The sequence below is a fragment of the Prunus mume genome, linkage group LG3, assembly GCF_029339155.1.
Source record: "Prunus mume cultivar Tortuosa linkage group LG3, ASM2933915v1, whole genome shotgun sequence".
In the NCBI taxonomy this organism is placed as follows: Eukaryota; Viridiplantae; Streptophyta; class Magnoliopsida; order Rosales; family Rosaceae; genus Prunus; species Prunus mume.
Genome location: NC_142700.1, coordinates 25,807,179 through 25,822,989, shown reverse-complemented (window position 1 = coordinate 25,822,989; position 15,811 = coordinate 25,807,179). Strand labels below are relative to the sequence as shown.

At 38.0% G+C, this 15,811-nt stretch overlaps 1 protein-coding gene across 3 annotated transcripts; it reads right to left on the bottom strand.

The window, feature by feature from the left end:
* Window positions 1-423: 423 nt before the first annotated feature.
* On the bottom strand, window positions 424-7,207 carry LOC148919243 (ultraviolet-B receptor UVR8-like). Of its 3 annotated transcripts, none has more exons than XM_089049110.1 (13): window positions 6,626-7,207; window positions 6,187-6,291; window positions 5,926-6,027; window positions 5,736-5,826; window positions 4,815-4,857; window positions 4,657-4,702; window positions 4,509-4,555; window positions 4,023-4,098; window positions 3,311-3,365; window positions 3,059-3,125; window positions 2,751-2,787; window positions 940-1,019; window positions 424-841 (listed from the first exon to the last, which is right to left on the bottom strand). In XM_089049110.1, exons 1-13 carry the CDS (start codon window positions 7,038-7,040, stop codon window positions 722-724), a joined length of 1,284 nt encoding a protein of 427 aa, XP_088905236.1. In that variant the 5' UTR covers window positions 7,041-7,207; the 3' UTR covers window positions 424-721. The 3 variants fall into 3 exon arrangements, with proteins under 3 accessions (XP_088905236.1, XP_088905239.1, XP_088905237.1); XM_089049113.1 differs by having other exon boundaries at window positions 6,187-6,243; XM_089049111.1 differs by having other exon boundaries at window positions 6,187-6,246; window positions 6,626-7,205.
* Between the last annotated feature and the right edge of the window lie 8,604 nt (window positions 7,208-15,811).

Genomic DNA, 15,811 nt, shown 5'->3' with positions numbered 1-15,811 from the left:
TTTTCCCATACTTGCGTATTTCTTATTTTAAAATAAAGAATTTAGGATTTAGGGTATAAACTATTTTGCAAAATACTATAACGATAACCATTAGGACAGCAATTCCAATCCGCCATTTGGTCCCAAATCTCTCACCTTCTCCACCGGATCATCCTGATAAAAACCGAACAGAAATGCATTGAAAGTTTCCACATTGGGGCTAATCCTAGCAACCCTTTTCACATCTCCCTCTAAAACTTCACAATTCAATCAAAAAATTTCCCTATAAGCACCTTGACGCTGTGAAAGAAGCCAAATCAGAGCAATGCAGGTGCTCAATCCAGGGCAAATCCCGCAAGATAACAACATTCTCACTATCTGGATTGCCAGGTCGATTTTCTTAGACTCCAAACAAGCTTTGATCAGCAAATAAAACACAAAAGATGCCGAGAACGAATGTTGTTCAAATGAAATACAATAATAACTGTGGTGAAAATCTTTGTACATGATATTACTATCACTGTAACAAATTGAGTCCCATAATTTGTATTTTTTTTTTTTTTTATGAATACATTTATAGCTAAAACTACACAAAAGAAATTCGTAAATTGTTATCTATAGTCTTGTATAGTATAACCATGCGTGGTTGATGCTCTCGTGACGAATGACATGAAATGATGTACATTGAATGAATGAATGAAGTTACTACACTTCTTAATGCTGAGACTACAGCGGCTGAAGCTTAGGTGTATTCAAGTACAGTACCAGTGTGATTGAATCCACATGACACTTGTAGTGCTTTCACATTCTTCCCAAAAGTAACCTTTGTAGGTCTTATGTAGTCAACATCAGTTCCATGACCCTATCAATCAAGGGAAATCAAATAAGAGTTTAATTCACAGAATAAAAGTATCAAACCAAAGCCCAACAAAAAGTTATAGAGGAGAGCTAGAAGCAAACCAATTGTCCTCCAGAAGAATGTCCATCTACAGAAAATGTTCCATGGGAACCTCCCCAACCCCATGTGAAAATATTGCCTTCTGTTAACAAACACAAACTTACGTAATTAACTCCAGCTGCCTTAAAATAGGGGAGAGGGAGAGAGAGAGAGAGACTACAGCACCAAGTCATGACAAAACCACATCATAATAGTACTAAAAACTGGACAACAATATAGATTGTGACATCGATAGTGTTCTTATAAAAAGCTATGAAAAAAAATAGGAGGAAGTAGCATGGAAGCACAATAGGATTGGGCTACGTTTTCACTTTTATGATAATGTTCAATAAGAAATTAACCCGTCACACAGTACAGCTCTGAAGAGAAAATAATTAACTTTGCATGCATGTAAGGTGGTACCACCGTTTTGTCACTGTATATAGATGATACCTTGGTGGTGAGTGGTAGGAATGATAAAATTGCCATTATAAAAATTAAAATATATCTGGATGAATACTTTCAGTCAGTAGGGATGAGTTTTGGAAATAGAAATAGCCAGGTTCCAAAAAGGTCCTATTCCCCACTTCTTTAATAGTTTGCAGGTTGCAGGGTGGGCTATAACAACATGTTTCTCTGTCCCCCTCTATCTGTCTGTCCACGTGCAGGATGGGGGCTGCACATGAGAGATGGTGTAAGCTTGATACACAATGTTGGCTCATTCCCGAACAGCTTAAGCTTTTGAAGCCAGTAGTTGTTGAACATGTGTGACGCAAAGTCAGTTTTGAGGGGGTCCAGTTGAAGTCGGACGAAAGACATCTCAAAGCTATGAACCTTTATGTGGCTGCTGTCAGTTAGTAGTAGGGAATTGGGCCAGGGTTAGATTTTGGCAAGACAGTTGGGTTGAGGTGAGGATAATCCGTTGAAGAACTTGTTTCCCAAACTTTATAATCTATCTAGTTATCACAATAAATTCATTCATAGCTTTGTTGATCTTTCTCTTTAGTCCTTTGGGACTTTGGGTTCAGGAGGAATTTAAATGATGACAAGGTGGGGAGGGAACCGCCTCAATGTTGCTGATACTGGAAAATGCTTGTTTACATCCTATGAGGGGTGCTGCAAGAGGGTGGAGAATAGAATCTTCCGAGAAGCTTTTTGAGCAAATTTTTTAATGGATTTTGTAAGTGATAATTTAGATTTTCCAGTTTTTATACCATTTGGTCTGATTTGGAGTATTTTATCGGATTGTGGTGCGTGGTAAGTTAAAATGTGACATGTTAAAGGACAAGAAAGAATGTTTTCTTTCTCCTCAACGGTGGATGATGTATAAGGAGAGGCTGGGGGTAGTCTGGTTGAAGCTGTTTAGGGACGTTCACTTGTGTTGGATAATTCTAGTGGGCAGTTTTTCTTTGTTATGTGAAAGGCATAAGGTGTTAAAAGGGCTGGTAAGAAGGTTAAAGTTCTTTCAGGCATGGTAGCCATGATTTCAGTTATTTGGATGGAAAGGAACAAAAGGATTTTTGAAGATTATAGCGGCCATGTGGTGGAAGAGTTATGGGACAAAGTCAGATTTTGGTCTTCCATTGTGGCATCAGTCTCTTCAGAGTTTAGGGACCTATCTTCTTTTTCTTTCTTTTTTCCTTGATATTTTGACAGATTGGAAGTCAGCTGTGTGTTAATTTTCTGTTTAGTCTATAGTTTCTTTTTGGAGACTTGCTATACTGTTGGAGTGAACTGCATGTCCACTATGAAGCAATACTGTGTAAAGCAATAAATTTACATTTCTACTCCAAAGACGATGCAATCTGGTTTTAACCATAAATAATGTTCTTACCAGAAATTGCTGCAGTATGCTTCCAACCACAAGAAACCTGTATATGCACATTTGTTGAAGCTATCAGATTTAAATTATAAAGTACATTAAGCATATGAATATTAGATTTGGCAAGTCCAATTTTGGTTATTTATAGTCACTGAGACAAATTATCTTCTCATTTATTTCCCAACCTCATAACTCAAAAGATGATTAAGAGAATGCCAAAAGAGCATCAGGAATAAAAGCATGCTATGCTGTTTCCATGAGCAAACAATGTTATACAAGAAACCCAAAAGCAATTAGTCTGAATAAAGTGAAGTGTAAACCTTGACGACAGGATATTTCAAAAAAGGACCCTGAACTCTTTCTGGCTGATGATAAGCATCTGTAGTACTGAACACCAAAATATATGAATAAACCAATCAATAAACCAACATTGATATCAACATTCTGAATGCTGAAACTGTAACTATTAGCAGACTTGAAAAAATGTTTCAAGCAGCACTCAAAAATATTTGAAGCACATGTTGCAGCAAAAAAATTAAAAAATAAATAAAAACTAAAGAAGTGGATTATACCCAACGCCAAGGCACCCATTTTCATTTGAACCCCAACTGTACAGGTCTCCACCACCTACATGAAAAGAAAAATGGCATAGTAAGATAAAGCACTTAGAGGCTAAAGTGCAACTGATGATTGGAGTGAATAAAGAGAGTAAAATGCAGAATGGAAAGGATGAAAATGCACAACTAATTATACAAAAGTAATTCTGAAATCTTAAAAAATTTAAAATGAAACTGAGAAGGCCTGTAGAGTATCAAGGTACTTCCATATCACAGGCATCATTAATTCAGAAGAAGGAACGTGCAAACACTGGGTTTTTTTTCCTTTACCACTGTCAACCCTATTAAGGAATAGGCAACTCAACTTAAGGATTGTTTCTAAATAAAATATTTTGGTGCAGATATAAATGTCTTTCATCAGAAAAAGAAAGAGAGGAACTGAGCTCATTGCATGTTGATGTAAATTGTGTGCCAACATCTCATGCGATGTGTTAAGACTCATCCTTCATGGGTAGCCCTTAATTAATTATGAATCAATCTCATACGATGTGAGTTTGGTTGGTGATGGTATGAACTTGTTTTTCCTTAGAAGAAGATGATGATAAGATGAAAAATTATGAATGACAATAATGTTGATGATGGTGATGGTGATAGTGATGAATCACTGATGATGAATGTTATGATGACGATCAACTTAATTTAGAAAGATGAAAAGATAATCAATTACTTGTTAAGACGCATGTGTGATAGCCACCACATGCAACTTCTTCTGAGCTGGGCAGTTTGCTCCTCGTTCCAGACCCCTATTTTTCAGTAAAAAGAATTATGACCAAATTTGGCATACAAAGCATATTTCCTTATAACAATTGATTTTCCTATGATATACATGTCCTGAATTTGAAAATTTATGAGTTTTCTTAACGTCATTTTGTGGTTTGATTATAATCATTGGTTTAAAAAGAATTGAAAGTTACTTTTCTAGGACTTTTTAGTATTTTTCTCTTGCTTAGGTAAAACAATTAAACTACAAGAAAATTTTCAAAAGTATTCATTGTGGTTTACTAATAGACTTCAATCGTCTAACTAGAGACTTTCACTTTGCAAAAGCCAACATTACAATATAAATGCTTGCAGTGCACCCAGTAAAACAAGACCCTGGCTCTACCCCTGTTTATGATGTTCAACATCATTTAAATCACCATCTTTGACTTACCACTTTATCTAGAGCTCTTTCATCAAATATGAATACGGATCCATTTTCTGAAAATATGGAAAAGCAAATGATATAACAACAATCTTTTAGATTCAGCACGCAAAGCCATACCACAAAAAAGGATCACCATAAAAAGGCCAAAAAGTACCATCAATGCATGCTGAATGCAGCATTCCAGCAGCAACTTTTTTAACCTATGCATTTATAACATTTAAGATGAAACAAAAACATTAACCAAGTACTAGCAGATATGTTTAGGTACGGTAATATGAATCAGCAACTTGATAGTTCAGCCAGTATTGATACCTTGGTCCCTTCAAGTTTCTTGATAAGCCTTGGTGTATATTCGCTGCAAAAGGCAATTATTGGTATGAAAGAGAATATGGAACCCAAAATTATTAATAGATAATATGCACTTCCCGAAGGGAGACGTGCCCATGCAGCATGTCCAACACACTCTTTGTGTGCCCATTGTCTATAATGAGTACTTGATGCAGGAGCATCTAAAAGGCTTTCCAACACCAATTGGGCCCACTAGCCAACTAGGCTAGGGTTCTAGATGATTTGGGTGTTTTAGTTCTTTTAACTATCATGTTTTATTTTATGTTATTTGAGTAGTCCTAATAGGGCTAGGATTTATTAAGTAATCCTCGTAGGGCTAGGATTTATTAGTTATCCTAATAATAAAAGGGTAGGATGCTAGGAGGGCTGCTGAAACCTACTAGAATAGTCTTTTAAGATCTTTTTGTATTCAGTTTTTTAATCAATATAATAAAAGAACATCAGATTAAAGATTTTCTCTTGGGTTTGTTACCTTAGAACTCAATTATCTTCATTTTAACTTCAATTTTATTGGTTCTGTCTTCTAGATTTCTTTTGTTTACCGCTGGGATCCCTATTCTACAGTAATTTGGCACTGTTACAGCCGCTGGACAGCAGCTCCGCACTACTGCCTTGCATGAAATTGGTACAGCACAGGTTTCGATCCTTAGACCTGATAGAACCCTTAACGTAGTTTTTATTGCTAAACAAACTAATTACAAATCAATAATAATCAGCAACATGATTCCCCTCTGCCCATTTTCTCAGCTTACATAGCTGGTTGCAGGCTAATCGAACTCAACTTCCTAACTAAATTCCTAACCATTTGTTCATTCCAACGTACCAAAGAGAAAAATATGTCTATTTATATAGCTAAATAGTGCAATAAAAGAAATCAAATACCACCTGGTACTTTTGAAAATTCCTAGAATGCCTGATTCGTGGCCATGACCAAGTCTTCCAGAGCCTCCTCCCCAACTCAAGGACTCGCCCCCATCTGATGAAGGATGTATAAATAATAAATGAGGTTTAAACAGAAAAAGAATATAATGATTGTATGTGACTAGCAAAGTTGACCAAAAATAAAATCATATACCAGCAACAGCCACTGAGTGCTCTGATCCCAAAGCTGCCATCTTCATGGTGATTCCAGCCAAGCATTCAACTTTGGTTGGAAGAGAAACTGCTTTTGCCGCTCCTGCATATGAAGAGAATCAATACAAGTTCCAATCTGTCCTGTTTTGCTTTTTCAATGGCTAAAAAACTGAGTTGGTGAAGTGCTTAACTAAAGTATAGAATTTCACAACTTAGAAACTAAGATGAACTATTAGAGAATCAATATAAAGTAGATTTTTACTTTTTCCGAGGCCCAGTTGCCCATTTGAGTTCTTCCCCCACATGTACAATTCTCCTTCTGCTGCAGGACATATCAAAGTAGTTGATGAAGAAAAATGCATTTCCACTACAGGGAAAGGAAGGGAAAAAACAAAGAGAGGGCAAGTCACATTCATCAAATGAAAATAAAATCCTGTATAACAACTTTCCGCATGCATTCGATGCTGAAATGCCTATACAGGATCAGATAGGCAGTTCACTATTTCAGAAATGCAAGTCTAAATTACCATGATTTTACCAACTTGAGCATAATTAACAGTTAAAACATTGGTCCAAAACCTCTCCCCCTCCCCTCCCATGGGATACATCATCTCATAGCCAGAAAACCATACAATTAAATGCAAAATCTTTATTGCAATTTGCAAGCAAAACACTTACGGTTAATTTTGAATGGAAAATACCTGTAATGGCACAAGAGTGATGATACCCAGCTGAAATTTGAACAATTTCCTTGTCAATTCCAGAAACCTCTAGGGGCTTATTAGTATAAGCTATATCATCATGAACTCCAAGCTGTCCAAAATCATTGAGACCAGTCGCATAAAGGCGGCCGGTGCGGGTTAAGAAGAGAGTGTGAGCGCCACCGCAAGCGATGGCTTCAAGGCATTGGTCGCCAAAGGCTGAGGGAAGCAAAGGGGCAGGCTTCCACTGAGAGTCCAAGCTCCCGAGCCCAAGCCTCCCATAGTCCCCGTTCCCCCACACCGCTGCGATCCTCTTCCCCTTCACTTCCTCCTCACTCCCACTGCCACTGCTCAACCACCTTCTTCTCGCTAAGCAACCCAAATTCACTCTCGTCCTCGTTCTGCAAATCCACATAATTCCACACTCAGAACTAACTCAAACCAGAAAAATGGAGATGCTATGCTACCACGTCTTCCTTCTCCTTCCTTGTGATGAAGTCGTTTTATTCATTTTTCTCTCTGGCTTTCCCTCAAAACCCCCTCAACCCATGAATCAGATTTTCTTCTGGAAAATTCTAGTGGGACAACACTAGTAATAAGGGCCACTTTGCGATTGCTTTTACTTATTAAAAAGTTAAAGCAGTATTCTCAACCAAAAAAAAAAGTAAAGCAGTTTATGTTTGGTAAATAATTTTTTTGAAGTGTTGTTAGTACAAAAAATAATGTTAAAATCATTTGATAAATTTTAGTATGATGTTGTTGTAACTATGAATAATAACTAAAATAGACATGATATTGAAAGTGTTATATGCTAATCATGTGGTGGCAGTGGTGGTATTAGAGGTGGTGGTGAAAGAGATGCAAATGAAGGTGGTGGTGAAAGAGGTGGTGATGAAGGTGGAAGTGGTGGTTCTGGTAATGGTGGTGGTGGGGATGGCGGTTGTGAAGGTGGAGGTGGAGGTGGTGGAGGTTGAGAAGGAGGAGGAGGAGGTGGCAATGTGGTGGTGGTAGTGGAGGAGGTGGTGGTAGAGGTGGTGATGGTGGTGGTGGGGGTGGTGGAGTTAGATGTGAAGGTGGAGGTGATATCATTTTTAAAAATTAATGATGGGATTTTGGGAATTAAAAAATTCATTAAAGGCTCATTTCGCTTTTGAAAGCAACTTTGAAAAGGAACATAGAGCCTACTTCTAAAAGTTATTGTCAAAAGGCCGCTACTTTTAAAATAATCGGGAGATTTTATTTTTACCAAACACATGGTTACTTAACAAATGGACCTAAAAAATTTAAATTTGGAGAAGTTATGTTCCATGCCCTGAAAATCGAGCACGTAACAGTGCCACGATATATTGACAAGGAAATATTTTTGCTCACCACTTTAACTCAAGATGTATCCTTAAACAATAGACACATGTAAAGTGTTGAGAATGGTGGTAAGGATACACCTTGAGTTAAAGTAGTGAGCAAAAATGCTCCTATATTGACAAAGCAATGTCATAATGTTGAAATCAAACATCATAACACTAAGCTCTCAATAGAATTAGAAAGTAAGGCATTTGAGTTAGTAGAATTAAGATGTTGAAAACATTGCAGAAATGAATCATAAGGTACGCCAAAATAATCTAACCTTTTTTTTTATATTTAATACGAATCATAACACCGCAAAATCTAAGTTCTAGCGGCACATACCTTGAGAATCTTGAAAATACAACACTCACCTATCAGAGTGTTATATTTCCAAGTGTTCTCACAATACATTAAGCCCTTTTTTATTTTGGGATGGCACAGGCTAGATCAGAGTATTTCAATGACAAAGAAACATTAAACTAAATATTTTAACGTGAAATATTTGCATAAGTACTTACCCCAACAATTATAAGAGTTTAACTTCACATGTAACCTCACTCAAAAGATACAAAACTAAAGAAGTTCAAAAACTCAACCCTAGACTGAATAGATACAAGCCACAAAGCTCAAAAGGATTTACAATATCAAAATATACAACACATTACAAAACTAAGATGACAAAAGATGGGTTTCTTGACTTGCAAGTAACGAGAAGCAAAGAACAAAAGATTGACAAGCCTCCACCGCCAAGCCACTGGCCTAATCAATGTCTAGAGAGTCGACTTGAACGTAATCTACACCAAAATATAGTGGTGAGCATTACATATGTTCATTTACCTAATAGAGGGGCACCATGACCAAGTTTGAAAGTAATTTGGTTAAATTAATTGCATGTTAATATTGTACACTAAAAACATTTTAACCAATGCACAACAAAAATAGTTATTAGATTACAAATAATTTGATATGCTCACACAGCTTTCACAAATAGTTTTCGGGATCCTAGAAACATCAAATGATAAACAGTTTTTGAGATCCTAGTAGCATCAAATGATAAACAGTTTTTGAGATCCTAGTAACATCAAATGATGACCGATCCATAAGGCCAACTACTCTTACCACGAATGGCAAAGTAACAAGTGTCCGTTTCACTAGCTACAACTCATAGGCTATCCTAAGCTAATCATCGCTATGTGGCCCCTTAAGGAAAGATTGTGTTTTCCTCAAAAATAAATGTTTATTTAGACATCTAGTTTATCAAATATTCATTTGTTAGGCAACAGAAGACTTCAAACAAAATTCTAGAATCTAAAGACAAAACCTTTCAAAGGATCTTGAGACTCAAAAGATTGATGTTCCATATTGTAACATCTGGGGAAAAAAATTAAATTTAAAAAAATAATAATAATTAAAAAAATTATTTATTTAACCTTAGTTATGAGTTTATAAAAAAAATTTAAAAAAAAAAGAAAAAAAAGAAGAAGAGGCAACGTGTAAGCAAAACCTTCATCCTTCCCCCATTTCCTTATACATTCCCTTCAAAAATCTGATCTTGATCTCAAATTGGGGTGAGTTGTTCACCTAATAGGAATGAATCACCTAGTCTAGGCTAAGGGTAATAATTTCTTAAACTAAGAAAAGATTGTAGGATGAAGGGGATGGAATTTGGGTGAAGAAGAGAAGAAAAAATCTCTAAGGTGAGTCAATTTCAAACAATTTTGTTTTAACCTTGTGGTTGTGTGATTTTAGTCTCTTAAAGAGTAATTTGAGTCACATGAGTGTTAGACAAATTGAATTGGAAGAGTTCGAACTTCTATTTTCGGGTTGGGTGGATAGAGCAATTTTTCAAGTGTGGGTGTTGTTGATTTGGTTCCATTTTGAGTTTTTGATGAGTTTGATTGATAGATATGAAGTTTAGAAGAGTTTTAGAATCCTTAAGAACAACATGGGGATGTTAGAATGGTTGAAAACAACTTAGAACCAAATTTGGAAAATGTCATTTTCTGGAAATTTTCAGCCCGCGAGCCTCTCTTTGGCTCTCTTTTTCTCCCAATACTTTGAGTGTTTGAGGAAGTCATTTTGGGTTTTAAACTAGGCATAGCAAGGAACAAAAACAAATTGGTTTCGTCGAATTTGGTTGAGTTTTGATACATCAAACACATGTGCAAAGTTTGGAAACAAATATGTTTGCTACGGAAAACCGGCTACAAGCCAAACTTTGGAGCTGGTTTTCTCCTTCGTTTTAACTCCGTTTTCAGTATGGTTTGTTGGGTTAGAAACTAGAGGTATTAAGCTTCAAAACCACAATAAGTTTGCCCATTTTCATTGACGTTTAGTTGGTCAAAATGTCTCAAAACATTTGGGATTTAGTATGAAAAACAAGGGAAGTTGTAGGATTTTTTTGGGAAGACGATGAACAGTAACCCAAAAACAAGCCCACTCGCAGCTCTGGTGAGTGGCAGCTGTTCTGGCAGCCTCTGACGCCATATTTTTAGTCCATCCGCTCAATTTCTCGATCCGAGTATGATGATATAGGTTTCGGGTCGTTTTGAGGGTTTTTACTTGGAGAGTGGGGTGCACTCGCTATGTTAAGAGAAAAAGTCTTTTTATAAAATTAGAATTTCTAATCTCATTTATGTTATTTAAATTTTTTAAAAAAAATCTAGGAACTAGAGAGAACCGGCAACCGCCGAAGGGTAATTTCGTCATTTTAGCTTCTTGGACACGAGGTAGGGTCTCTAACTTTTTCCCCAATGATTAGATTATATCACTTTTAATCTTGGTGTTTATATATAGTACTAAATATAACAGTCCCGTTCTCTTGGACCCTAGTTTGATCGCGTTCAGTGAACTCACTCTCTAGCGAGCACCTATGCACTTATCTTAGTGTCCACACACGAATGACTGGAGACTAGTCATCCTTCTAGTTGAGCAGACATAGTGTGTATCGGTCTTTGCGGTTCATCAATGCCCAATTGAACATTCCTATGACCGGGAACATTTTGGTTTGAGTTATAGGGAAAGGTCCCTTTGCATCTAACCTATTTAGATCACTTTTCTTATCTCCTGAATCCATAGACTTGTCCAATAGGTAAATGGTCACGTATGGACAGTTACCTGAGTTGACATACTTGCCCTTTCGTGTTAACCAAAATGGTTGATTTAAAAGAAGTTTCCATGAAAGATTTCATCTAATGATTGGCTTTCAAGGTGTACTTCTAACAACCCCTCTCTCTCAAGTCATCCTAATATGAATAATGTTAACGCACGCAGCCTATGCCCATAAGAACATTATAATTGGAACACCATTAACTCACAAAGTTGGTGCCTATAATATCATCAAAACCATGCATCCCATGACAATGACAAATTATGAAATTTTCTCATGCATCAATATCTATTATCATAGTACATGCATGAAAATACAAGTTCAGGAATGAGTCCCCCTACTTGGATTCTAAAATGGAGCTTGCTCCCACAAAGTCCATCACCGAACCACAACGTCGTTAACACCTTGCTTGGGTTATTGGATTCCCTAGTCCGACAACAAACCACTTGTTAAAAGCTACCACAAAACATACTCAACTAACTAGGGTTAGGTCTAGTTACGTCATACTAACCCTAAACCCTAGGTTGAGCTACGTGAATGTTCAACCCTAAGTGCCCTAGAGTAGACTTGGGATTTGTGTTGTGTTCGTGCCAACCCACTTTTCTTAACAGGTTGACATGACACAACACGACCCGTTAAGAAAACGGGTGGAAAATATTAAACACGAATCACACGACACGACTCGTTTCACCCGCTAAGAATTAAAAAATAATATATATATATATATATATATATAAAATGAAACCACGTACAATCAACCCTCTCCTCTTTCTCTCTTCCTCCCCAAATCCTAATTACTCAATCAATCTATGCTGAAATTTTACCCAAAATTAGGTAAAAGAAACTTGGAGAATTTGAGCTCGAAGAAAGAGACAAACATATAAACCTCCATATGACAAAAAAAATATATATATATATATATTTAAACCTCCATTAATGACACAACATATCTCCCCTCCACTTAACCCAACATAATCGAACTATGAATATATCAATTCAAGCTCATTTTAAAAACTAAAAACACACTCATTAATCAACATCCTCTCAACTTCACAAAATACCAAGCCCAGATCCATAAAACTAAAATTTCACAAAACATAATAAATGAAGACCAATAAATCACAATTGGAGTTATAAGATATAAGCAAATCGGCAGCAAACCGACAAAATAAGTAACAAATGAATCAAACCCACTAGCACGTGTCTAGATTGTTGAGAAAATCTCAATAAAAAAGAAAATTGCCTAGCAAAAAATTCAAATTTCAAAGCTTGAGAGAGGTTTTGGGAAAGGAAGATTGAGAGAGAGAAAGCGAGAGAGAGATGGCAAGAAGAAGAGAAGATGAAGTTGAGAGAGAGAAAATGAAGCAATGTTGCAAACTGTGCAGAGATGCTCAGATGAAGCGAAATGAAGAGACGATGCCAGGGTAGGTAGGGATTTTGGAATAGAAAATTATAAAATTACCCTCGCTTATTGGTTTTTGTATTAGCGAATGAACATCGAAACGAGCTGTTAGCTTGAAAATTTGAGAAATATCAAAACTGGACTGGAATTCTAGTATGATTTATGCCTGGACTGATAAATTCATGGGCCCAAAATCTGCTTTAATTTATATTTTTTTTATTGAATGCTGGAAGCCCACGTGATGGCCATTTGATGTTGGGCCCGCTGACAAGTGGGAAAAGCAAATTCTCATTCCTTTATTGATAGCCAACGGCTACTTTTTCAAAAAAATATGTTATGTTGTTTTTATTTATTTATTTATTTATTTATATATTCCAACAGCTATAAAATCAACAATTTTGATTCATTTTAGGCAATCTCAACAGTAAAATTTCACATCCAATGGCTCAAATTTAAATCCAACGGTCAAATTAATATTTTTAATTAATCTAAGTCAAATACAACCCCAAAACTTATTCCAAACTCTATAAATAGTCATTTATTTGGTAAATAATCCACCAAAAATCATTTTTTTCCTTTCTCCCTTTGTTATAATTTTTCATTCTACATTCATTCTTGTTGAGAATGGCCCCAAAACCCCAAAGAGGTGTGAATTGGAAACCACAAGAAGATGAGGCATTGTGCAGAGGGTGGGTTTCTGTTTCTGAAGATGGGGCTATTGGCACGAATCAATCAAACGACTCATTTTGGTTGCGTGTGTACAAAATTTTTTTGGAAAATGATCCGGGCATGAGAGGAGCCGGGGTACGATCACCGCAAGCTATTGCTTCTCGGTTCAAGATCATCAACCAACAATGTTTCTTTGGAAGGCATGTATAACAAAGGTCAATGCAAGGCATGTGAGTGGCTCCAATCTTGAAGATGTGGTGAGTACCCATTTTTTTCAATGCTTAAATTTATAATTTTAATTATTTTCAATTATTTTCAAATCTCACGGCCTGGTGCTCCGAGCCGAGGGGATGTGGCGAACACGTGACGCCTTCTTTTGATGTAAAGTGCAGGCGCGCGCAAAGACGGCTCACCGCCCGAGTTGGTGATGAGGTTTGGGTAGAAGATGGTTAAATGATGCTACCTGCTTTGAGTTCGACTTAATCAAACGACAGGCCGAGAGAGGAACCGATCTCTACCACGTTCACGGCTTGAGCTACAAGGTCGCTTAGTGGTGGTGTTGGTGGCGGTTTTAGGCGGTCGCGCTGTTCTGAGAGCGACTGTCGATGATATATGGGGTGAATGAGATGATAACAAAGATAGTGCTCCGGCGCCTTGAAAATCAATGGTCGTATGATATATTGATGAATGGATTTTCCTTACAATCTACCACTACTCCTAGGAAAGCAAAAAGGTATTGAAAGTGCATTACAGAAAATATAATTTGCTCTGTGGGAGGCTTTTGGTTTGGTTTTTGAACCCTTTGAATGTAGTCCGAGCTTAGTATTTATAGGAGGAGTCCTGGAGGGACAATCGAGGCCAAAAGACTCTGCGTGGTGGAGCCTGACGGGGCAGGTAGTCAAATCGACATTTGGGATCGTGAAGTATGGCGGTGATCCCATAACCTGGTAAATCTTGCCACCGCTCGATCGTGGGTTCGCCCTTAGTCGTGGGAACACATTTAATGCCCTAGTCTGGTGGTTGGTGATCCGACCTCAAGTTGTAAGAACACTTGTGAGAATGTTTGCACCTAACCACTCGATTTCCATCACCAAATCCGACTTCAGTCACTTCCCTTCTTCCCCGTGCATTAAATGCTTCTGCGACTAGTGGGTTTGCCGTGATAGTCGAGGCATTACTTCATTAAATGGGGTGTGGGACCCGAGGTCTCGTGGTGATTTAACCACGATCTTCGGCCGTGTCTTACGGCCTTCGCCGCCTACAATACCGCTGTGGTCTCGAGGCGAGAGGATCTCGCTATGCAGCTTTCTTTATTTTCGTGAAGGCGAATGCCTAACAAAACGCTGACCGCTGTTAGTTAGCATGAGTAGGTGCTAGGACCGAGAGGAAGTCCTTCACCACTTTATGACCACCAAGAGAGTATTTAGATTTTCACCTTGTCATTCCTCATGTCCCAGCTGGTTGTTTCCTATTTAAATCTCATTTTCCATTTTCAGGAAACCACCTCCTCCGATGATCTCGAGGAGTTATACGCCACTTATGAAGAATGCAGCTCGGCGTACCTCGGCTTCTCCTTGGACGAGGATTCCAGGGCCGCCTGCTGAAAGGCTCCGAGAGTTCTTATTCTTTGGGTTCACCAAATGACCACCGCCGAGGCATTCATGGAGTTCAGTCCCGCCTTGACACGCCCATGGCGTGGTCCGCTGGACTCGCCACCGGATGAGCACGTGCTCGCGTGGCGTGAGGGCGCGAGATGATCGGCCTCGCGACGCCGAGGCAAACATGAGGATGATCGAGGGTGCTCGCCGAGCATGAGCCGCTGCTGATAAAGAACAAGTTCAACCTGCCATGGCCCGCTTGAAGGAAATGACCTTGTTGTCCAAAGAGAGAATGAGGAACTTTGCAGGTCGAGGTTCAAATTACTGAGCCCCAGTCCGCCGAGATCTCATCCTTCGCCGGGCCAAAGATGGTGTCGCATGGAACTAAGTCAAGTCTTCGCCGTGCAAACCTCAAGGCCGGCGATCGAGAAAAAGAGGGCACCGCCGAGAGGAAGTGATCCGGCGTAGGTGGCAAAGCGATATAGATGGTGGGGACATTGCTCGAGAAGGATAACATGCCTAACTGGGGGATGTTCTGAGTGAGGGGGTTTAGGTGGGCGGCGCTTAAAGATCTTGGGATGTAATAATTAAACATTTTCTTCTTTTTCCACATAGACACATACAAATATATGCGATATTTTTTGTTTTGATCGGCCATGACTCGCCGTCTTTTTTCTTTTGTTAAAAAAAAAAAGGATCTCTTAATCTAAATACAAAGCGTGGGCCCTCTTCTCTGAATGATTGAATGTATGTTGCGAATGCTTCGAAGACTTTCAATGGAACATGTTGTTTTGACCGGTAGGAAATGTGCAAATTTGTTCAAACGATCCACTATAACCCATACTGCACACACGTCCTTTTGGAGATTTAGGTAAACCTGTAACAAAATCCATAGTTATATGACCTCATTTCCATTCTACTACTGGTAATGGTTGTAATGCACTTGAAGATTTCTGATGTTCAGTTTTCACTTGCTAACATGTTAGACACTTAGCTACAAATTTTTTTTTCTTTCTACAACTCATTTCATACCACTCCACCAAAAATTACGTCTAAGATCATGA

What these genes read in the sequence shown, in the direction of transcription:
- LOC148919243 (XM_089049110.1), bottom strand. Translation starts at nt 7,040, where the DNA reads ATGTGGATTTGCAGAACGAGGACGAGAGTGAATTTGGGTTGCTTAGCG. An exon ending in TCACTCTTGTGCCATTACAG is followed by an intron (nt 6,292 to 6,625) that starts GTATTTTCCATT and finishes CTTTCCCTGTAG; the next exon opens with TGGAAATGCATTTTTCTTCA. An exon ending in ATTCTTCTGGAGGACAATTG is followed by an intron (nt 842 to 939) that starts GTTTGCTTCTAG and finishes CTTGATTGATAG; the next exon opens with GGTCATGGAACTGATGTTGA.